The sequence below is a fragment of the Lacerta agilis genome, chromosome Z (genome assembly GCF_009819535.1).
Source record: "Lacerta agilis isolate rLacAgi1 chromosome Z, rLacAgi1.pri, whole genome shotgun sequence".
NCBI lineage: Eukaryota > Metazoa > Chordata > Lepidosauria > Squamata > Lacertidae > Lacerta > Lacerta agilis.
The window spans coordinates 2,953,852-2,977,813 of NC_046331.1; the positions used below are offsets into that span (position 1 = coordinate 2,953,852).

At 49.1% G+C, this 23,962-nt stretch overlaps 1 protein-coding gene across 2 annotated transcripts in view; it reads right to left on the reverse strand.

The window, feature by feature from the left end:
- The window catches only part of AK1 (adenylate kinase 1), a 42,486-nt gene extending 19,111 nt beyond the window's left edge, over positions 1-23,375 (reverse strand). Inside the window, exons 1-8 of one of the 2 annotated variants that reach the window (XM_033137268.1) lie at positions 23,253-23,375; positions 17,539-17,728; positions 16,754-16,915; positions 14,299-14,471; positions 13,051-13,164; positions 12,613-12,804; positions 11,984-12,074; positions 10,024-10,103 (exon numbers count right to left, since the gene is read on the reverse strand). In XM_033137268.1, coding sequence (XP_032993159.1) covers positions 10,024-10,103; positions 11,984-12,074; positions 12,613-12,804; positions 13,051-13,164; positions 14,299-14,471; positions 16,754-16,915; positions 17,539-17,728; positions 23,253-23,315 — 1,065 coding nt within the window. In that variant the 5' untranslated portion in view covers positions 23,316-23,375. Of the gene's footprint in view, positions 1-7,242; positions 7,340-10,023; positions 10,104-11,983; positions 12,075-12,612; positions 12,805-13,050; positions 13,165-14,298; positions 14,472-16,753; positions 16,916-17,538; positions 17,729-23,252 lie in introns of those variants that run through there. The other variant, XM_033137270.1, reaches the window with a different exon arrangement.
- Between the last annotated feature and the right edge of the window lie 587 nt (positions 23,376-23,962).

Below are 23,962 nucleotides of genomic sequence, written 5' to 3' on the forward strand. Positions count from 1 at the left end.
AGAAGAAGAAGAAGGAGGAGGAGGAGGAGGAGGAGGAGGAGGAGGAGGAGGAGGAGGAGGAGGAGGAGGACGCAGTGCTTTACAGTGTGGACCTGTGCCCAGAAAGGGGAAAAGCTAAGGGGAAAAGACGAGCCTTTAACAGCACTCCTGATTGTTCCTTAGTAAGCTGTATTTGTCACTTTTTAAAATTTGGTGCTGGGATTGGTTCCATTCAGGGGCTCCTGAATGGAGCTTCCAAGTGGAGTTCAACCCTGCCTAAAATGCAGTTCATAGTTGGTGGCAATGAGCTGATCGCCGCTGACGGCACACTCCTTTTCTGCATCCACCCCACTCAATTCATTGTTTTAATGTCTATATTCAGAGCACAAGAATAGCCTTCTGAATCAGGTCCAGCGCCTACTAGTCAAACAACCTGTTCCCGAAGTGGCCGACCAGATGCTACAAGGTGAACCCCAATAGCAGGACCTGAACACAACAGCATACCCATCAACTGCCCCAGAAAAACCGGGACTTCCCATTTCCCCCCCCCCCCAGGAGAGCAAAGCAGCCATTTTGGGTGCCCTGCTTTCACAAGATTTCTGGCCAAGATCTCACCCCCCACCCCAAAGTAGGAATTTGGGTGGTCCGCAATCTCGTTCGCTGCCCCAAAATGTGTGTTTTTGGGTGTCATGACTTTTTTCACATCTGTGATTTTGTGCGGGTCTCGTGCCTCATGCAGGATTTCAGACACGGAAGATGATGTCCCAGATTTGGGCCGCATCACACTGGAGGTTATGCAACAGCGCTCTTCCCTCTTGTGATTTCCCAGCAACTGGCATTCAGAGGCATATTGCCTCCAACAGTGGAGGCAGAACACAGCCATTATGGCTGGTAGCCATTGATAAGTCTTTATCCCCCTAGAAGAATTCATCTAATCTGCTTCTAATCCCATTCTAGTTGGTGATGACAGTGCATCTTGTGGGAGTGAGTTCCATAGTTAAACTAGGCACCCTATGAAGACTTTTTCTTCTTTTTCCATGTCCTGAATCTTCCACCAACATTATAGCTTCATTAAAAGGTAAAGGGACCCCGACCATCAGGTCCAGTCATGTCCAACTCTGGGGTTGCAACGCTCATCTCGCTCTATAGGCCTAGGGAGCTGGCGTTTGTCCGCAGACAGCTTCCGGGTCATGTGGCCAGCATGACAAAGCCGCTTCTGGCGAACCAGAGCAGCGCACGGAAACGCCGTTTGCCTTCCCAACTGAGCAGTCCCTATTTATCTACTTGCACTTTGAAGTGCTTTCAAACTGCTAGGTTGGCAGGAACTGGGACCGAGCAACGGGAGCTCACCCCGTCGCGGGGATTCGAACCGCCAACCTTCTGATCGGCAAGCCATAGGCTCTGTGGTTTTTAACCCACAGCGCCACCCATACCTATGTATGCTTCTGATCAGCAAGCCCTAGACTCTGTGGTTTAACCCACAGTGCCATCTGGGTCCCCAAGTTTCATTATTTAGCTTCATTATTTGTCCCCAATAGCTTCATTATTTGTCCCGAAGTTCTAGTATAATGAGGGAGGGAGAAAAATGTATCCCTGTCCACTTTTTCCAAACCACACATAATTGTATATGCATCTGTTGCATGCCCCCATTGTTGGGGGCAAGGGACAAAGCCCCGAGGAACAGCAAAAGCTAGCAACTCATGCGAAGCTTCCACCCACCCTTTTAATAAGGCATCCCAGTGATTTACAGGATTAAAGTTTGGCAACTCTAGCAATAGATAGGAGCCAAAAGGGTAAGGGGGCATCATTCACAGCCCCTTCTCCCTCTCTATCTTCCTGCATTCCAGGGATACACTTTATGATTTGGAGAACAAATACCTCATGCAGCAACAAAAATTCAAAATCCCGTCTCTAAAAAGCACTGTGTCTGACAATGCCTTCCTGCTGATAAGGCTCTGCTCTCTTATTAGCGTGTCTGTATTTTGTTTGCATTCTGGGTAAAATATGGGATTTGAAAACTGGAATTAAATAGCAGCTTCAGGCACTGATTACCACTGGGGAAATGGGACGATGGGGGAGAGGATTCAAATCTCTCTCCCCCCCCATGGTTAAAATATGTTCTCTATTTCATGCAAACACAAACAGTGTTTATGAAGCATAAGCCAGAGTGCTCCAGGAGCCCTGTTGCACCCAGCTCCCCCCCCCCAAAAAAACCCTTCTGTCTAGAAAGTCTGACTTCAGTCCCTAGCTCTGCAAGTCACTAATCTTTCTGGCCTCAGTCCTCTGTCTGCAAAATGGGAACAAATTGTGACCTACCCATAAGGAATTACCTGAGGGGGGACACAATACATACAACAGGTAGTTTTGCCGGCAAACACATGGCCACACCTCATTCCTGCACCAAAGTAACAGCCTTGCTTTTGGGAAGAGTCCCAAACGAGCAGGCACTGAAAATAGACCCATGGTTCTTTGCAAAGATCACTGTGACCCACCTCACTGGTCTGACTGAAGAGGGAAGGAGTGGGGTCCAGTTACACTCCTCAACAGACACACCTAATAAGGCCAGATGACCTTGAGGTTTTGCTGGCTTCAGAGTTCTAAGTATGGGGCACCCATAATAAATCTCAGAGGGGTCACATCCCTTGCGATGGAGAACACCCACTGGCATTGTACAGCAAAGTAGAGGTTTTTTCTAAAGTTAAAAATGACCTGTACATATGGATGGATGGATCTGTCTATATCTGGCCAATGTCGATTTTGCATGTGCTCATTCACAATGTGTTCAGTCTCATTTCCACATTTTTTTAAAAAAATGAATGGAAAAGCATATCTAAATATGTTAGTTAACTAAGTAACCTGCTCTCCACTGATACAGATAGCAGGGCAGAAAAAAGAACACCACAAATTATAAACAACACACCATATGTGAGGAGGTGTGTGTGTGTGTGTATCAATCACACACAGAGAGACACAGACACAGTCAAATAAACAAAGAAATTATAAACAACAAAGTGACAGACAATAATCAGACGGTAATCAACACAAAACACGTTTTTTAATACATGGGGCAGCACCCCTGTTCTCTTTACTCACCAATTTCTCTCCACATTAACTCCCTAGAGCTCCCCCTACCCCACCCCATGGGGTTGATATTGAATGACATACTGCTTCTGGACATGGAAGCTCCATAAAGCCTTCGTGATTAAATGGCCACAGATAAATTGAGCATCTTCCATGAATTTGCCTCATTCGCCTTCAAGCCATGTTTAACCGCATTTAAACACACATAGGTCCCACATCTGCAGAGTCATCTGGAACATCCTCCTCCTCCATTATCCGGGGTTGCCAATGTAGTGCTCTCCATAAGTTGTTGGGACTACAACTCCCATCTTTCCACACTGGCTACCCCTGCTGTGCACACTACTAGCAAACCTATTGTCCAATTGTCAGTCCACCTGCTTGTTCATCTACCCAATACCGGGCTAGAGTGGCCTTAGATGATCAGAACCACAAGCATAGAACCTTCCCATCGGCTGGTTCTTTTTAACTGGGAAGGAACCTGAGGCCCTTTGCCTACACAGCTCTATAACTGAGTTGTGGGCCAACTACATCTTGGTAAACCTTACAAGGTAGCTATGAATCATTATTCCCATAATTGCATGGAGACCATCTCCATGGTGAGGAACAGGAACTCTGCGTTTCCTAAGAGGTGTGCTTGACTTTGTTATAAGCACCCAACGCTAACCCAATGGTAGGTTCAGAGTAACACTGTGATATTATGTATTATATAATATAACATATGTTTGGTAATATCCACAAATTGGCTCACAGGGGGTTAGATTTGTCAGATGCAATTGCCTTGCAGAAGCTGGTGTTCTTCAGATATTTTGACTACAACACCTTACACAGAATTAAAGCTGGATGGGACCACGAGGTCCCCTGCATTGCGTGAATCTTTTGCCCAAAGCGGGTCTTAAACCCACAACCCTGGGAATAAGAGTCTCATGCTCTACCAACTGAGCTATCCCCAGCATCATACAACCACGCTGGTTGGAGTTGACAGCCAAGACTCCAAAGTGTTTGTCACCTCAAAATTTCCATAAACACTGAGACATCTAAATGGCCCTTCCTTAAAAAAAAAAAAAACCCACAGGGGTCTTGCAAGTGCCTTACAGTACATTGCAGTGCCTTGATTCACATGCCTTCCAAATCCCCACAATGGCTACCTTCAGGTGAGCTGGAAAGCTGTTATTTGGGACACATGCTCCAAGACACCTTGGTGACTAGAGGAGTCTAACAACTGACATCTAATGTTCAAAGCTTACATCAGGGGTGAGGAGCCTCAAGTGTGGGTGGGGGAGAGGCAGGCAAATTTAGCCTTCCAGGCTGCTGTATTTGGCCCTTAGGATTCCAGCCAAGCCATGCCTCCACGCCAGCAGGTACATTCCTCACAGGTCCTGCTCTGCTCCTTCCCTGAGTGCATTTGGTTAGTTGCAATATGTCATTGAACGCTGACAGTGCTTCTTGCCTGACGGGATAGTGATGCTCATCTTTGAATGTGCGTACAAACACCTGACTTTGGAGTGGGTGGAGCACAGCCTACAGTACAAAGTTTAAGAGCCATACTGGTTGCTCCACCTACTTTGGCTTTGGTCCCACCCACAAGGGGATGATGCCCGTAGGCTTCAAAAGGGCCAGATCATCTTAGACTGGCTCAGGGGTGCCAATATTGAACAAAATATTTTTTGGGGGGGAGGTAAGCCCTGCCCTGTATAATCTATCACATGATGTGTTGTACGCATGCCATTTGAATGGAAATACCCATTGATTTTGGATGGCCCCGGCCCCCTCCAATATTTTAGGGGGGGGGACAACAAAGCCCTGGGAGTTGACCCCTATGGACTGGCTATAGTGGGCCAGCCCACCACTGAACAAAATGCTGTGGCAAGGAAGTTCTTCCTTGATTCATGCACTTAAATCAGCCTTGGGTGGATTTTGTTTAGCAGTCAGGAATTTTTTACACACACACACACACACACACCACTTCTCAGAAATGGGTTTCACCATTAGCTTCTTGCTTTCCCCCAAAAAAGGTTTCAGTTTGGTTGCAACGGCCTGTCATGCCAAGCCTTTGGCACCTTAATTTGAAATGGCTGAATCCAAAGTTGGTTCTCTTTGGAGGAGACCCACTGAAATTGATGGTGGACATGACTACTCAGTGGAATTTAGTTGGATGAAAGGCACATGTGTGTGTGTGTGTGTACACACACACACACACACACACACACACTTTTTAAAAACAACAACCACTCTTCAGATGGCAAGCACAGTCTGAGAAGTACCCTTTTTTCCACACACCTAGGAGGAAAACATATTTCTAACATGATGCTACGACACCGAGCGTACCATCAGAAAACAATTCAGCACTTTTTCTTCTTTCAAGCTATTATTTGTTTATCTCAGATGCAGCTTTAACCATAGCCAGCTGCCATATCCAAGGTCGAACTCTTTGTTCACCTAATCCTGGAAGCACCATTGACTATGCACTCTGACTTGCAGCAAGTTCTGCAAGGTCTGGGGTGGGCAGGGTTTTCCACCTGTTGCTACCGGGTCCTTCCAGCTGCAGATGATGGGGAGTGCAAAGCAAGTGCTCTACTACTCAGCTACATTATGGACACAAAAGAGCTGCCCTACACCAGCTCAGGCTATTTGTCTGCCCACCCCAGCACCCTCTATCCTGGGGACTGGCAACATGACACCAGCTCCCAGCATGGTCGATGGTTGATGGTCTGGGATGATGAGTGATGTAGCCCAGAAGCATCTGGTTGCCACTAGTGTGCACTGGGACTGGTAGGGCAGAAAGACAAGGCCAACAGTAGGTGGCACCACATCCAATAGCTGGAGGAGCCAACTAATTTTGGTTTTGTGCCCATTCTCCCTGCTGTGTTCTACAAGGAGCAACTCTGAAACTAAGAAGGAAGAAGCTGGCAGGCAGGGCTACCCCCTCGGCTGAATAATGATGAGGATGTAAGAAAGAAAGAAAGTAGGTGGCTGACAACAGACTGAGGTTGATGGAGCAGTACCTTGTTCAGTCTAATGGACCAGCGTCTGCCGTCTTGGAATCCTCCAAGAGGCAGCAGTTTTGCAGGGACTTGGGCCAGGGGGAGCCTTCTATCCTTTCACCCAGAGATGACAGGGCATAAACTCGGGAGCTTCTGCATGCAAAGCAACTGTTCTCCTGTTGGGTTATTGCAAGCAGTCAAGCTTTCTTTATTTGGGTAAGAGAACGTTGTACAAACACACACCTCCTCAAGTGCATTTGCACATCCTGAGCAGCAAAACTCCACATATTGTACCTGTTTTAGGTATGTAAACAGAAATTTCAGCCCAGGTTCCCAGCTTGCAAAGCACCCCCCCCCACTTTCTTTCCTCCCACTCTTGCTTACTCTATTTCAGTCTAGCATTTCAGTATGCTGCAAACACTGTCTGCAGCTCCCTCTCCCTCCCCGCCCCGAAGTTTCTTAGCAACTGGCAAAGCGATTCAACATTTCCAGCCAGACTCCCAGTAAAAAAAGAAGAAGAAGAAGAAGAAGAAGAAGAAGAACGTGCCTTTCACAGGGATCTCCCTGTGGCTGGAGATGTGAGGCTGGCTGGGGGGTGGGGGCGGGACGCATACACACACTGCGATTTCTCTTAATGGCATGAATTCTGGGGGTGGGGTGGGGTGGTGGATAACCCAGCGACGCAAGATGGAAGGAACACTGACCTTGAGCGACTTAACAGGGCAGGTTCCTGATGATCCCAGGCGCACAACCCAAGCAAAGGCATGGGTGTGTGTGTATTACACACGCCACCAGCGTCACCACAACAGCAACACGCACGACTGACAAACTAGCCAGAGGGATCAAATTCTTAAAAGTGCACACAGCAGCAGCACCGCATTGTTCCATTGTTGTTATTCCTTGTCTGCAAGCACACAGTCACTGAGCTGCAAAAGGGACTTAGCAGCCAACCGAGGGTTGTTGTAACCCTTCTACTGAATCCCTGACGACGACGGCACAGACCATGAGCAACATAATGAAAATGTATGTCCTGCTTCCTCGTTCTGCCGGGTGGTACCCAATGAATGAAAACAATAAAAACAAGAATTGCAGCGTGCTCTCTCTGGCTGCATTAAGCGGTGCGTGCGTGTGTGTGTGTGTGGTGCTGGTGTGTCCTTCCCCCCCCAAAAAAGCCCTGCCCCAACAAAAGATCCGTACGTACCTCTCAGCGCTGGGATGCAGGGGGACAAGAAAGGGGAGGGTCGAGGAAGACGAGGCTCTCTTTCTCGCCAGCAGCCTGCCCCTGCATGGGATATCCAGCTATTTTTACCACTCTATATACACGACTGCCAGGCGCGTGGCATGCTGGGAGGAGGGGGGGACACACACACACACACTCTCGCTGCCTGACACGGTTGGCGACGAAGGACACCCGATGCCCGGAGACCTGAGCCGCATAGAAATGCTATGATGGGGATGGGGTGGGGGGCGCGCGCAAGGAAACCGCAAGAAGGTGCAGCAGGAGAGTAAAAATGGGAGAAGCAAATAAGGAAGCGAAACTCTCCCTGAGTTTTCTATGTCATCACAATGACAAGAAAGGTATTGGGGGGGGGGGACCTTTATCAAATTAATGTGTTATTTTATTCATCAGGGTTTTGGGTTGTTGTTGTTTGTTTTTTAAAGAACGCTGGCTTTATTTACACTTCGATTTGTTTGGTTTTATTGACCATCTTTATAACTATTTTAGTATCACTTTATGTCATGGGTAAAGGAGCTGGAGTTTTTATTTTTGTTTGCTTGTTTGTTTGTTTTTGCTATCTGTCCCGACCTCCGTGGGCTGCTAACTTGGACAGGTGAGTGGAACACCCCACCTGTCAGTTGCCTGGTGATGCCATTATGATGTCAGGTAACTGACAGGTGGCTCTCCAACTGCCAAGTCATGTGCGTGAAACTTCATATAACTGGGTAGAAGTGTGTAGAAAATGGGTTTATCTTAGTGGAAAGTAGCTTGCAAAAAAAAAAGCATTATATTAGGAATAGGTGCATGAAAAATGTATGGTCTGCAAAAGTGTGATCAAAAATCTTTATCTTGGGAGAAATTAGCACCAAAATGCTAATGAGGAGAGGTCTTCTTAAAACAAACAAACAACAGAAACTTATGCGGAGAACTGGAATTAAGATTGGAAAAATGAGAAACCAGAATTAACAGATTCTCCCATCCTAACCAGAAACCAAAATGGACAAATTTGCCCTTCCAAACTACATTATGCAGATGCAGGCGGGGGGGGCTAAGAGGAGTGAGGGATAATGGAAAGTAAAGGAATGTCAATGAAGGAGTGAAGGGCACGTGGCCTGGCTGCTTCTGGGAAGACACTGCTGCTGGTGGTGGTGGAGGAGGAAGAAGAGCCATATCTCAGTAGCAGGGCACCTGCTTTGTATACAAAAGGCCCCGGGTTCAATCCCCAGGAGCATCTCCTGTTTGGAGTGGGGGCTGGAAATCTTACACACCGGAGTTAGCAAAGAGAGACACTGTTGGATCAGCACACAATGTACTGGGCTAGACAGATGATGGGTCAGAGGCGTAGAGCCCCAGCATTGCACGCAATATTTGCTGTTTTTCCCAGTTGTAAGCCCCGAGTTGCGAAGGTAGGAGGGGGTAGAGGAAGATGCATCTGTCTCTGGGACCCTGGGAAGATGCCAGTCTGGGTAAAGGCTGTCTGAACAAATGAACTTCGCAAAGGCCGCTTCCTATAGTACTAGTGCAGGGATGGCGAACTAATAGCCTTCCAAATATTGTTGGACTCCACCTCCTACTGGTCCCAGCCAGCACAACCAATGGTCAGGGACGATGGGATCTGCAGTCCAGGGGGCCACAGGTCTCCCAAAGCTGCCCCACACAGTTTGTAAACTAGGGCCCTCCAAATGAGGTTGAAATCAATTTCCATCAGCCCCATCTTTGCCAGGGGTGAGATGGTGAAAGACGGAAACCAATATGAGGGGAAGGGCTGTAGCTCAGTGGTAGTAGTTTACTCTTTGCATGGCGAAGGTCAGGGGTTCAAATACTGACATTTCCAGGTGAGGCTGGGGGTAAACCTCAGAAAGCTGCTGCCGTCAGAGCAGGTAGTATGAGGCTAAATGGACCAATGGGTGCAATGCAGGCAGCCATATGTGTTCATAAGAGCTGGGTTTTATGGAAGAGGAGAGCATATTAAATCAGGTCCCCACACAAAAAGGATCAGGGAAATGTTTCAAGAAGCGATGGGGCAAAGGCACCAATCACCAGGCAACACTTCACCAAGGTCCTCAATCCTTGGCACCTCCAGGTGGGACTGGGAATGTCCCCCACCTGAAACCCTGGGAAACTGTGAGCTAGATGGGCTAATGGAATAACCCTTGCTCAAAATGGATGGATGGCTAACTTAGGATGGATGGATGGCTAACTAAATTTAATGGGTCTACTCTGAGTAGGACTAACACTGGATACAACTCCCCTCCCTGCTCCACAGGGTCATCTGAAGGACCATCTTGCCCTGAGGGGAGAAGCACCAGTAATAGCTTTTTCTAAACAAGCATGTTGCCTTTCCCATTCTTTTGAAACTCATCCTCCCCCCCTCCCAAAAAAAATAAGTGTAATCTTATGTAAACCACTTTGTGGAGGTCCACCTAAAAAGTGGTATAGAAATCCTGCAAGCAAGCAAACCAAGCAAAATAAAATAAAATAAAAGCAGCTTCCGGTTGTATCCAATACTTTACTTTCTGCTTAATGGACAGGGGTTAACTGTCAGCCAGCAGTTGACCAATGCCAGTTTTTGACCTCCTGGGCCACTGACTCTGCTGTTTTCCCGTTGTGAACTCCCGTTTCCCGTTTCCCACCCCTTCCCGTTCCTGTTTTTGACCCAGAAAAGAGGAAGTGGGGCTCAAATCCAGCCTCAGCTCTGGAAGCAAGTTGGGAGGCCTTCTGCCAAGAGCCCAGGCCTATGACATTCCACCGCTGCAACCTTACCTGCCCCCAATTCTGTTCTTCCTTCGGAGAGTCTTGGCTGGGGCTAAACAGATTGTCCAACGGCGCCAGCAATGGAGACTCTGAATCAAGAAACAGGAAACAGGAAACAAAAGATGCCCGGAAGGTTCCATGCGGTGGCGGGTGGCAGGGGGAGCAACACAACAAACCAGGGTGCCGACAGAATCCTCCCAGGTGGTAAAAGCAAGTCTCGGTCTCAGCTGCCATCATTTTGGGATACTGGAAAGCAGAAAGCTACACGGGTCTTTGTAGAGCTAGTCCTTGAAATACGTCCACCATTGCCCCCAGGCAACCTGAAGCTTCACATGAGAAGAGCCCTGTTGGATCAGGCCAACGGTTCTGTTGGTTCATCATCCTGTTTCCAAATGGCCAACCCAATTCCTCTGGGGAAGACGGCAAGCAGGGCACAGAAGCACAGTAGTGTCACCCCCCCTGCCATTCCCAGCATCTGGCATCCAGAGTGGACACTGTGTTTAGGACCACAAAAATATCTAAACTCTGCAGCTGGAGTAAAATTAGGCAAACATTTATAGTGGGCTCCCTTCCTACTCACTGCAAATCAACTCTCAGCCTACAAGTGCATGGGCATAGCCAAGGGGGAGGGCGGTTGCTCCCCCTAATCAATACAAATCTGTACAAATCTGAGGTTCTGCCCTCCCCCCCCCACCAAAAAATCCTGGCTATGCCCATGTACAAGTGTGGTATCAGCCGAGGACCTGGGAGACCAGGGTTCAAATCCCTCACTTGGTCATGAAGCTCATTGGATGAACAACTGCCTCCCAGCCTAACCTACCTCGCAGGGTTATTGTGGGGATTAGATTATGAGTTAGGGTCAACCTCCTCTCATCTCCCACCTTCCTGCAGGTTCTTTGATGGTGTTGTCCCCCCCACCCACCCAACCAGATCTCAGGGACAAACTAGAGGTGATGAGAGGCATCTCTCTGTTAATTTCATGGGCATGACTGCCCTGCCTATGCGCATGGAGGGGAAGGCTGTTGAAGGCTACAGCTGAAGGCCGCAGCTCTGCCTCTACAGCTGGAGGCAGCAGTGCTCCCAAACACCGACTGCTGGAAGCAGCAGCTCTTGTGACCAGATCCTGTTTGCGGGCTTCCCATCGAGGCATCTGCTTGGCCATTGTGAGAAGAGGATGTTGGGCTAGACGGGCCACTGGCCTCACCCAGCAGGCTCTTGAGGTGTAACTTTCTCCTGTCACTTTTTTTCTATTGCCCCTGGCACTTTCCACCTACCTCCCCTGTTTTATTCCTTCGCGCTCAGTTTTGTTCTGATACTAGAGGGGAGGCTTTTTCACCCCATACTCTTCCGATATAAAAAAAATTAGACCTGTCTCTTCCTGCCTCCCCGTCACTCCCTATGCCTTCATCAATGAATGAAGCAGCAAAGGTCCATTTTGGCTAATGGTCTCCTTTCACTCCAATTTTGTTATTTCCTCTCCTGGCACTTGGGATTGTGCACATACTCTCCCATTGAAAATCCAGCTTTCCAAACTGTAGCCACAGGTTTACGGTTCTTGCCTTCCTCACCAGCAGAACATTTTGTAGAATTGTGATAGACAGGTGGCGTCCAGTCTTTTCAATCCTCCCAGTCCTGGGCAACTAATGGCCAGCCAGGGTGAGTGTGGTGACTCCAGACCCTGAGTAATACTTCACTGTCTGGGGTGAAGCTCCAAGCCACCATAATAATGACTCACCAGACACAAGAGGTGCACAGAGAGCCAAGGGTTGCTGGTTCTAGCCCTGGCTCCTCTTGAAAGCACCTCTCCCACCTGGGAGTATCCTGGGGGGGGGGAGCCCTGGATAGAAGGAAGATCTGCCCCCTAAGCGACCATGCAATCGCATGACTCGAGCTTTTTTTGTAGAGTGCTGTTCTCCTTACCTTTCAGACCCCCACCCAGATGCAAACAGGTGCCCCCCCCCGCTCTCACCTGGAAACTCCATCCTTTCCAGGTGCAGCCGCTGCTGAACACAGGAGCCAATGTCTGCAAAAATCTCCTCCTCCTCTCTGTCTGCAGCAAACTGTTAGGGAAAGCAGGGGACAGGAGGTGCTGTTAAATCTTTCTCACGCTGGTTATAAAGGAGGAGAGCAGGGCCTGCTGTGTTTTATTATGCATTTTGTGTTCTTGTTTTATATTTTTATGTTGTGAATCACCTGTGACCTTTGGATGAAGGATGGTGTACAAATGTAATGAATATTTTTTGGGTATGCTATTTTCTCTAATAAAACTTTTCTGCAAAGAAATTTTCCATTGTATAGTGGATTTTGTACATTTTCATCAATATTTGCATTTTATGCACGCTTTATACTAGTATATGTATTTTTGTATACATTACTTGGCTGGAGGAAGTGCGTTGAAAAATTCAGAACATTTTGCAAATTTTGAAGGGTGTCTGTGCTGCAGTTTGTGTACTGCTTCAGAAAGCGTGAGTTAGTTCAGTTCGCCTTCATATGCCAACTGAAATTAATTTCCGCTCTGTCTCCAGTCCTGGTGAAAGCAAATTCTCTTTCCCAATGCCTTAGAGCAACCCAACCAACTCAGTTCAGGAAGGTCCTTACCCGGACAATGGTTCCCTTTTCTTGATAATACTTCACTATCAGTGGCACATTCTGCTTGAATGTCTCCAGCCTGCGCCCAATGGCATGGGTGTTGTCATCCAGGCGGCCTTGCTCCTGGGCACGCTTCTCTAGCCTCTGCCGGAGCTTCTGGCTTGGGCAGGCCAGGAAGACAACAAGATCTGGGGAGCCGATCTGCCAGAGAAGGGAGACAAGCATCAGGCTTTAAACATGACGGCCATCCTCTCACCCTCTTTGCTGCACAGGGTATGACTGGAGCACTACAAATTGACACTGGTTTCATCCTTGTTTCCAGTGTTTCCCTTCTCTTTGTTTTCTCCTCTATGTTCCTCCACTTTGGTCCATCTAGCTCAGTATCATTTGCAATGAGTGGCAGTGGCTTTCCAGAGTTTCTTTCACTCTGCCTGGTTTGTCTCCTACCTGCTCCTCAAATGTTAACGCCTGGCCAATGTCTCGGGGGAAGCCATCCACCACAAAGCCTTTCGCATCTTGCTGCTTTATAAATTGTTGCTTCAGCTCCTCGATTGTCGTTTCCTGAAAGGCAAAAGAGAGGAATCACTGGGAAGGCTGAGGCTCTCAGTTCCTTGCTTGTGGGCTAAGCTAGATGAACAGGAAAATAACAAAAAGATCAGTGGAGTTGCCAAGTTTTTGTAAGCCCTGGCTGGGAAATAGATGAATCCCGGTGACTCTCAGTGTTCCTGTCAATTACACACTGAGCATCACAGACTAAAGATTTTAATCTGAGCCAGAAAAGAATGCAAATCTGTCTTCTCACCTCCAAAGCCTTTCCACTTCCTTCTCCCTCATCCACTCATTTCCTTTCCTGCTGCTGCTCCAGAAATTGCAATGGGAGGGAGATAAATTCCACCCCCCAAAAGTCCTCTGTCTCACAAGAGGTGGTAAATGGGAAAGAGAACACCTTCCCTTCCACCCTTCCAAGCAAGTTTAATTATTATTGAGAGACATTGAAGCCCACTGGCGCCGGCTTGTGACTGCAGGTGCCTGGGGGCGTGCTCTACATTATCATGTCCCCAGTGTGCCAACGTCACTCACGCATGTAGTGGGGTGTGGCAATGTAGTGCGCACATGCTGGGGGCGTGATGATGTAGTGTGCCCAAACCCTGCAGCATGCACATGTGGCCACGTCACGCTTTGTGGAAGCCATGGCACCCAGGGCCCTGCGACTTGGTGCCTATGGCCAAATCTATGCCAAAAATGGACTTAGTCATGTCAAAATGACATTTTGGTCCACCTTCTTGATTCAAAATGGCAGCTGGCATCCAAACACCAAGGGAGACTGCTGTCCCCAGCTCAGGTAGCCCTGTGCCAAGTTTGGTGATTTTTATCTCAATAATGGATGGACAACCAGATGGGCAAACCACTTTCCAAAACTTACAGAAGATTCATCCTAATTTGCTTGCGGAAAGCTTACACTGAGTTTAGACTACATCTAGTCTTGACTTCAGTGTTAGTTCTGATTTGTGATTTGTGGGGCAATTATACAGTGATGAGCATTCATCTTGAATTCATCCTGATCTCCTTGCGGTGAGTTTGTATGTCTTCCTGTTAGTCAGCTGTTTATCCTATACATTTCAGTGACTTGAATCCACCTCTGAAAGTCTTGAAGCGACCTTGGCTGCTAAAATTCTGAAAGCCAATCATTCTTACCGGTGGGGCCAGCTCCCCATTGGCAATGATCTTGGCGATCAGTTCCCACTTCCTGTCGCTGTTGGCATGATGAATCATCTGCTTGCGCAGGATCTCACCAACGGAGATGCAGGTGAATCCAAAATGGGAGGCCATCCTATTGCTCTGAGTCCCCTTCCCACTCCCAGGGCCCCCTGCAATCCAAAAAGACAGCTGAACAATGCATGTAGAGAAAGGAGCAGAGAACCTTTTCAGGTGCTGTTGGGCTCCAGCTCCCATCATCAACTTCATCAGCATCTTATTTGCATGCCACCTTTCCATAGTTAGAACCTTGCTCAAGGCAGCTCGCAGCATGACAAAATTTACAAAATTACATATATAACAAAAGTAACCATAAACAATAACAACAAAAACACACCAGAAAGTACACAACCAAATGGAACCATTTCCACATGAGATCTAAAAATAAATATACAAAAAGTAAAATCGGTAACAGCAAAAAAAAGCAAAAGCAAAAACAAATCCCCAGACCACAAGCCTGTTCAGCTACCCCAGCTTTTGCAGCTGGAGTCAGTCAGGGCCAAAATGACCCCCCGCCCCAGGCCAGGTGGGAAAAGGCCTGCAAGGCAGGTCTTCCAGGGCAGCCAAGAAATTGATCAAGTGCACTAAATAACCACAAATGTGTCTAAGCTTTAGAACAGACTTCCCCAACTCTAGGTCTTTATTTGTTGTTGGACTATAACTTCCAACACTCCTAATCACTAGTGATGCTGGCTAAGGAGGGTGGGGTATGTAGTGCAACAACATCTGGAGATCCAACATTGGAGAAGGCTGCTCTGGAGCAACAACAACAACAACAACAACAACAACAACAACAACAACAACAACAACAACAACTTATTTATATGCCGCCCATCTGGCTTGGTTTCCAAGCCACTCTAGGCAGCTCCCAATTGAATATTAAAAACACAATACAACATTAAACATTAAAAACTTCCCTAAACAGGGCTGCCTTCAGATGTCTTTTAAAAGTAGGATAGTTGCTTATTTCCTTGACATCTGATGGGAGGGCGTTCCACAGAGCAGGTGCCACTACTGAGAAGGCCCTCTGCTTGGTTCCCTGTAACCTCACTTCTTGCAGTGGGGGAACCACCAGAAGGCCCTCAGAGATGGAGCTGAGTGTTTGGGCTGAACGATGGGGATGGAGACACTCCTTCAGGTATACAGGCTGTTTAGGGCTTTAAAGGTCAGCACCAACACTTTGAATTGTGCTCGGAAACGTACTGTGAGCCAATGTAGGTCTTTCAGACTGGTGTTATATGGTCCAGACGGCCACTTCCAGTCACCAGTCTAGCTACCGCATTCTGGATTAATTGAAGTTTCCAAGACACCTTCCAAGGTAGCCCCACGCAGAGCGCATTGCAGTAGTCCATGCGGGAGATAACTAGAGCATGCACCACTCTGGCAAGACAGTCTGTGGGCAGGTAGCCTCTCAGCCTGTGTACCAGATGGAGCTGGTAGCCAGCTGCCCTGGACACAGAATTGACCTGCACCTCCATGGTCAGCTGTGAGTCCAAAATGACCCCCAGGCCGCACACCTGGTCCTTCAGAGGCACAGTTACATTCATGACCAGGGAGTCCTCCACACCAGCCCACCCCCTGTACCCCAAGAACAGTACTTCTGTATTGTCAGGATTCAACCACAATCTGTTAGCCGCTATCCATCCTCCAACCACCTCCAGACACTCACACAGGACCTTCACTGCCCTCACTGGTTCTGATTTAAAAGAGAGGTAGAGCTGGGTATCATCAGCATATTGATGACTGTTCCCACCATATACACACACATATATACACACTCCTCTCCTTGTACCCTATGGTGGTACAGTTCATTAGGGACACAGGTGGTGCTGTGGTCTAAACCACTGAGCCTCTTGGGGTTGCCGATTGGAAGGTCAGCAGTTCGAATCCGCACGATGGGTTGAGCTCCCGTTGCTCTGTCCTAGTTTCTGTCAACGTAGCAGTTCAAAAGCATGCCAATGCAAGTAGATAAATAGGTATTGCTGCAGCGGGAAGCTAAACGGCATTTCCGTGCGCTCTGGCACTCGTCACAGTGTCCCATTGCACCAGAAGCAGTTTAGTCATGCTGGTCACATGACCCGGAAAGCTGTCTGTGGACAAACGCCGGCTCCCTTGGCCTGAAAGCGAGATGAGCACTGCAACCCCATAGTCGCCTTTGACTGGACTTAACCGTCCAAGTGACCTTTACCTTTTACCTTTACAGTCCATTCCATCTCCCCAGGACTCTGCCATCTCTTTCTGCTACATGTGCAGACCAGGCTGCTGTACTTTCTCATTTCTCTTGCAATTATACTTTGCCTGCATACCCAATAAGAATTTGCCCAAGTCTCCAAGCAAGCATTTGCCCCTCTTCCCACCAAAGAACCATTCCTCCTCATCCCAGTTAACTTCTCACCTATCACAAATATGATCTTAGGACGAGGTTGACCAGGGACAAATACATCATATTCTTGGATCAGCCCAGAGGATTCTGTCATATCTGAGTCACTCTCAATGGAGAACTGGCTTTCAATGGGTGGTAGGTGCTGATACTGGTTGTATGGTGCCAAGCCTAGTCCTGCAAGGATAAAAATAAATCCGAATTTCATTGCAAATTACAGGGGTTGCCAACATGGAATCCATGGGTTCAATGGTGTCCTTGAGGTGCCTTCCCCAGGTGCCCATGGAGCCTCTGAACTCTACCCCCAGCCACTGTTGAAGTTGGAAGAAGTTGCAAGAGATGCTCTTTTCCACTTCCTCCAGCTTTATACGAAAAGGGCCACAGCTCAGTGGTAGAACACACACTTTGCATACAAAGTCCCGGGTTCAATCCCCACTGGCATTTCCTGGTAGGGTTGAGAAAGATCTCCTCTGAGGTCCTGGAGAGCCACTGCCCATCAGTGCAGACTAAATGGACCACTGGTCCAACTCTGTATAAGGCAGCTTCCTGTGTTCCTGTTTAAGGCTCAGATAAATCCTACTGGATCGGACTTTTAGCTAGATGCTTTAGAGAAGCGAAGAGAGATTGAGAGAGAGAAAGCACACTTGCACTTCCTCCCTTCCCCCTCAGTAGGAGGATCCAGGGAAAGGGCGGCACCCACAGCACTCATCAAAAATTCAAATGTGCCCACAGATCTAAAAAGGTTGGTGACTTCTGACCTAAGCTCTTAAACATGCCGTTCAGTGAGGGGGCATCCAAACCTGTGCAGAAGAAGGTTTTCTTGCCTTGCCCGCTACTGCCATTGCTGTGCATGGCCCGCCGTTCCTGAGTGATGAAAGTATCCCATTGCACCATCTTGGGTCCACCCAGCTCCCGGACTTTCTGCAAGCAGTGCTCCAGATAACTGACCGGGTCTTCTGGTCGGTAGTACATGAGGCCCGTTAACATGCTCTGTGGAGAAGCAGAAGTGAGGGAAGGAAAGCACGGGTTTAAATTATCCGCATTTCAGGAGGGGTGGGGGACTCGTACATGGCCAAGTCTCGATGCTCTTCCCAGATCTATGTTTTGACCTCACCAGCTCCAAGTCATAGCAGAAAGTTATGGCATAGGGGCTAGTAGCACTAGCTTCCCAGTCACTCCCACATCCCATTCACCTGGCTCAAGCAGGTAAAAGCAAACTAGAAAAGTCACAATTACAACTCACTCCATTTGCTTGCGCAGAGAGGTATGTGCAGAAACCTCTGAGCTCGGATAGCTCAGTTGGCAGAGCCTGAGACGCACAATCTCAGGGTTGTGGGTTTGAGCCCCACGTTGGGCAAAAGATTCCTGCGTTGCAGGGGGTTGGACTAGATGACCCTCATAGACTCTTCCAACTCTACAATTCTATGATTCTAACTTTAGCATAGCTGGAATGGAGGCTCCGACATAAGGGTCACCTCCACTGCTCCACTCACTTGTACCTCTGGCCCCACCCATGAGCTCAGAATGGTGTACATCAGGGCATCCAACCTGGTGCCCTCCCGATTCTGCAGGACTCCAGCTCCCACCATTCCTGGCCTCTGGCCACAGTAGCTGGGGCTGATGGGAGCTGGAGTCCAACCACACTCAGAGAGCACCATGCTGACGGTTCCCTTCCATGCAGCCTTCCGAAGGCCACATTCCAGTAGATGGCGAAAGTGGGCAGGGCAATGTTTTCCGATGCTCTTTAATTAGACGTCTTCTGCATTGCAACAACGGATAAGTTGTAGAGGTTGTGATTCTTTGAATTGAACTGAAGTAAGCTGCAACTAGGACATATCCTGAAGTTGAGGCTCCAATACTTCGGCCACCTCATGAGAAGAGAAGACTCCCTGGAGAAGACCCTGATGTTGGGAAAGATGGAGGGCACAAGGAGAAGGGGACGAAGGAGGATGAGATGGTTGGACAGTGTTCTCGAAGCTACCAACATGAGTCTGACCAAACTGTGGGAGGCAGTGGAGGATAGGGGTGCCTGGCGTGCTCTGGTCCATGGGGTCACGAAGAGTCGGACACGACTAAACGACTGAACAACCAGGGGCGTCGCTGGGGAGGGGCGGTGGGGGCGGTACGCCCCCAGTGACAGGGTGACAAGCGGCGGGTGGGGGTGACGGCCCCTCCCGCCACTCCCACGCGCCACCGCTCCCTCCATCACCCAGCAGCACATGGAAGGGGTCTTTCCGCCGCTTTCTTTCGGCTGGTGGGGCCGACCAGCGAGGGGGGGTGTCAAACTTGTCACCCCCTCCTCGCTAGTCGAACCCCCCCCGCCGAAAAAACCCGCGGGGGGGCAGGGAAAGGAAGCAGAGCCGGCGCATTCAAGCGCCAGCTCTGCTTCTTTTTTCCCCTTTCCGCTGCTTTTTTTCGGCGGGGGGGGTCGACCAGCGAGGGAGTGTGTCACGCTTGTCACCCCCTCCTCGCTGGCCACCACCCCCCGCCGAAAAAAAGCCTCGGAAAGGGGGAAATTCCCCCTTTCTGCACCCACGTGCGTCGTGACGTCATGATGACGTCACGGCGCACGCGTCGTGCCCCTCCCCCAGGGGGGTTCCTCTGTGCTGCCGCCGCTCCCAGCAGCGCAGAGGCTAGCAACGCCACTGTGAACAACAACAAACAACATTTAGAAATGCATGTGCTGGAATATAAATAAATAACTGGCATGGTCTAGGTCCATGCATATTGTGTTTTTTCTCTGCTTGTGGCTGTCTTGATAACTCAGTATCAGCACCAGATTTAGGGAGGGGTGGGTGGTTCTCCTGTACAGGGTTGTGAAGCTGAGGGGGCACAAAATGATGGTGATACTACTATCAATAATAATAATACCTCTATTATTATTATTATTATTATTATTATTATTATTATTATTATTATTATAGATGTCCATTAAAAAAAAAACAGGACCTAAAGAAATTATTGTGGGGGAAAGGAAATATTTGGGGGTGGAGGTGTGTGCCAAATTTTGTCCTTGCTCAGGGCACCATATTACCAAAGCCAGTGAGATTCATGGCCAAGTGGGGTTTTGAACCCTGGTCTCTCCCAGGTCCTAGTGTGACACTCTTAACCACTCTCCCACATTAAATGTATTTAACATGCATTTAAATACATTTTTGCAATCCATCATTAATGACGGAAGTTGCATTTAAGTACATGTTTCAAGCCATATTTAAATATGAATGTATGTGGCTTATTTAAATGACACAGATTAATTAATGTGGAAACAAGAATGGAACCAAAAGTTTATGGTTCCTTTTGCTGTTTTACCCCTGCAGGGGTGGACGGGAATGTGTCCTGGTTCCTTCCTCACCCCTGCCTCAGAATAAAATGGTCCCGTCCCTCACTTTGTATGCTCTGGTAACAGGTGTGTCTGGGAAAGCGGAATCCAGGGCTTAGCCATGGAGACAGTTACTGTGTTGGGATGCTACAATGATGTAAACAAACACACCTTGAATTACTACAGAGTAAATGGAAAGGGGGATACATAATCATATCATCCATTATAACAGCGGCATTTGGGGGGTGGATCTGAGGTCCAGGGGCCAAAGTCTTTTTGTTTGGCCCTTGAGATATTTCCCATGCTACAGCCCAGGCACCCCCAAACTTGGCCCTCCAGATGTTTTGTGACTACAACTCCCATCATCCCTAGCTAACAGGACCAGTGGTCAGGGATGGTGGGAATTGTAGTCCCAAAACATCTGGAGGGCTGGGTTTGGGAGTGGCTGCTACAGCCTCTCCCCAGCCATACTCATGACTGCTCCCTCCTTAGTTGTTGTTGAATGCTTGCCTGGATGTATGGCAGAGCAGGGTGCTGTGAGCAGGGGTGTAGCTAGCTGTTCCAGCAGACAGAGCGACGGGGGCAGGGCGATCTGCCCAGGGGGGCTGCTGCGGCGATCCATTTGGGGGGGTTCCATGGCGATCCGTGCATGGGGACGTGGCGGCAATCCGCCCACAGAGTCTGCCTGGCGGACGCAAGCCCCACGCTGCCGTTTTGGGCTGCACGGGGGTCCAAGCCACTGTGTCACTCCCAGGAGAGACGTGTGGCTCGGGTGCGCTGCAGGTCAGGCCCCGTGGTAAGTGCCCCCCCACCACGGTGTGCCATTTTGTCACCCCCTCGGGCATGACACACTGGGCGGACCACACACCCTGCACCCCCCCTCCTACCCCCCTGGCTGTGAGAGGGTGTGAAAAGTAGCCTACCAGACTAATGTAATGTTTACATTCATTGCTCTGCCAACTCTTGTCTCTGGCCCTGCCACCACTGGCATGTGCCCTCTAACCATCAGAAGAAGACAACAAGGCCATCAGATTGGGGGGGAGGAAAGTTCCCCATTGTTGTTGCTGTTGTCATCTGTCTGTCTTGAGAGACAATGGAGTGCACCTGCAAGTGAAGTCAAGCCACTGTGTTGGCAGCACTGAAGTGGCCTTCCTGGGCAGTGTGTGTGGACTCGTCCCGGGCTGCCCAGATGGCAAGACCCCCCTGTTGGCTTTACTGAGGTGGCCCAAAGGAAAGCAGAGCAATGCATTTGGCACCAATCCCGCATTATAAAATCTGTTGCCCCAGGATGTGAATTGGCTTGCGGCTTTACAAGGGGATTTGACACATTTGCAGAATGGGGTTTGTCAGCGGCTGCTAGCCACAATAACCAAGGCTGCAGTCCTATACCCGAGAGTAAGACCCTTTGAAGTCAATAGGACTTTAGACAAAGGTTTTCCCCTGCCCTACCTGGAGATGCCAGGGGTTGAACCTTAGACCTCCTGCATGCAAAGCTAATGTCTTTCCCTATTAAATGCTATGGGAATTTTTTTTTTTATGGGGCACCCGCACTTGTGCAAGTCAATACATACAGGTGAAACTCGAAAAATTAGAATATCGCGGAAAGGTTCATTTATTTCAGTAATTCAACTTAAAAGGTGAAACTAATATATGAGATAGACTCGTGGCATGCAAAGCAAGATATGTCAAGCCTTTCTTTGTTATAATTGTGATGATTATAGCGTACGGCTGATGAGAACCCCAAATTCACAATCTCAGCTTTTGGGGTTTTCATCAGCTGTGCGCCATGATCATCACAATTATAACAAATAAAGGGTTGACCTATCTCGCTTTGCATGTCATGAGTCTATCTCATATATTAAACTCCAGTAGCTAATGAAAACAATTGCTTACATAAATGGACTTTTCCACGTTATTCTAATTTTCGAGTTTCACCTGTATAAGAAAAGCATTCTGTAAGTTCCTCAGCTGTGCTTACACCCCTGGGAATTGTGTTTTGGATTGGAGCCTCACATTTCCTCTTTAATTACTGGCTCTGGGGGGACCTCCAATGATTGACTGTGGCCAAGAGACAAATGCAAAACCAGCCACATGGAGAAAGTTCCTCACAACAAAGGCACTTCCCTCTGGATTTGTTTCTTGTTTATTAAAAACAGCTCCCCGGGTCTCGCAATAATGGCAGCTTAACAGCTTGATCACACAGGCTCCCTTTCAAGAGGGCAATAACTGAGTCAATTCATTTAGCAATCAATACAGGTTAATGCCAGCTAGGTTGCTAGGCTGTCCAGGCATCAAGCAGGCACATTTCTTCTCCATGCAAAGGTGGTGAAAAAACAAACACCTGAGGGCATGGGGGGGCATTATCCCTCACTCTCCTCTGCCAAAGGTAATTTTCCATGCTGCTCAATGATTTCTCAGAGGTGACTCAAGCCGGGTTCTCTTGACCCAGAAGCCGTCATGCCTGTAACCTCAAATGCATGGTGGAGTGTTAGCCCTTGGCACATGCTAAGATACTACTTGCTTGTTGTTCTTTATATGAATACATGGGACACATCACTCCTTGGTCTTTTTATTTATTACATTTAAATCCCCCCACCCCCTCCCAGGACCTCAGGGTGGTGGTTACCAACCCCCCCATTTTATTGACACAACAACCTCCCTGTGGGGTAGGTTAGGATGAGAGGCTGTGACTGGCGAAAGGTCACTCGGGAAGTTTCATGGCCGGCCCAGCAAAGATTTGAACTATGCTCTCCCAGGTCTTAGCCCATTACAAAACAGGGATGAGGGCTTATATGAGGCATAGTTGCTCTGGACATACTTATGGGGCACGATCTTCCCACCCAATTTTTAACTCACCAGCGCGGACTTAATTTGGGGGCTATCATTTGTCAGGGTGTGGAAACAAGCCTTCCTGAACACTGCCTTCAGGTGAGCCCCGGACACGTCTGCCTTTTGTGGCCAGACTCCAGGGGACCCAGCCCAGGCGTTCAAATCTGCCCGCCCGCCTCCCTCCTGTCCCGACCACGAGGCAAAGGGGCGTTTTGTGCATGCTCAGAGGAAGAGGTGGTGGACGCGCTCTTCTTCAGCTGCGACCGCGCGCATGGCGAACAGGTGGCAAAGGCTACCCCGGGAACGCCACCCCGAAAGGAGACCAGCAGAGAAGGAGCGCACAGGCGATCCCAGTGGCTGGCTCACCTCAAAAAGCTGCGGGATCGCCCGGCGGGAGACGTAGTCACGGGCGTCGGCTGTTTCGCTCATGGCGATGGCAGTGTCTCTGAGCTGGGCAGGCGCCGGCGACAAGCAACAGTCACCCTGTCCGTGGGTCCGTCCAGCCAGCCAGCCGCTGCCTCTTTTCCCTCCCCTCCCGCCTTCTTCCTCCTTCAACCGCGACTACTTGCTGCGGCGATGGGCGGCCGCTCCTCCGCCCGGGGACTGGAGGCAGGAGGCTACGCAGCGCGCGCGCCGTCGAGCAGATGGCGCTGGAACAGCGCCTGATCCTTGGTGGAATCCCCCGAGGGTGGGAGGGCAGACAGAGCGGGACGCGCGTCTAGGGAAGCCAAAGGCTACCGGTAGGTGGGTGGGTGTGCTGCTGGTGCTGCTAAGAGAAGGCAAGAATGCCTGCATGGATCCACACAACATAGGCGTTTGGTTTCATCTGAATACGCTGGGAGGTGGTCTGCTCTCGATGGGGTTACTTACACTCCGTCTGAAGGAGCAGGTATGTCGCTTAGCGGTGTTACTCGTGGACGTAGCCAAGGGGCGGGGGAAGGGGCAGCTGTCCTCGCAAATAAATAAAATACATAGCAAACTGAGGTTCTGCCCCCCCAAAAAAGGCCTCCCCCCCAAAAAAAATCCTGGCTATGCCTGTGGTACTTCTGGATCTCAGGTGACCTCAGCAGAGTGGC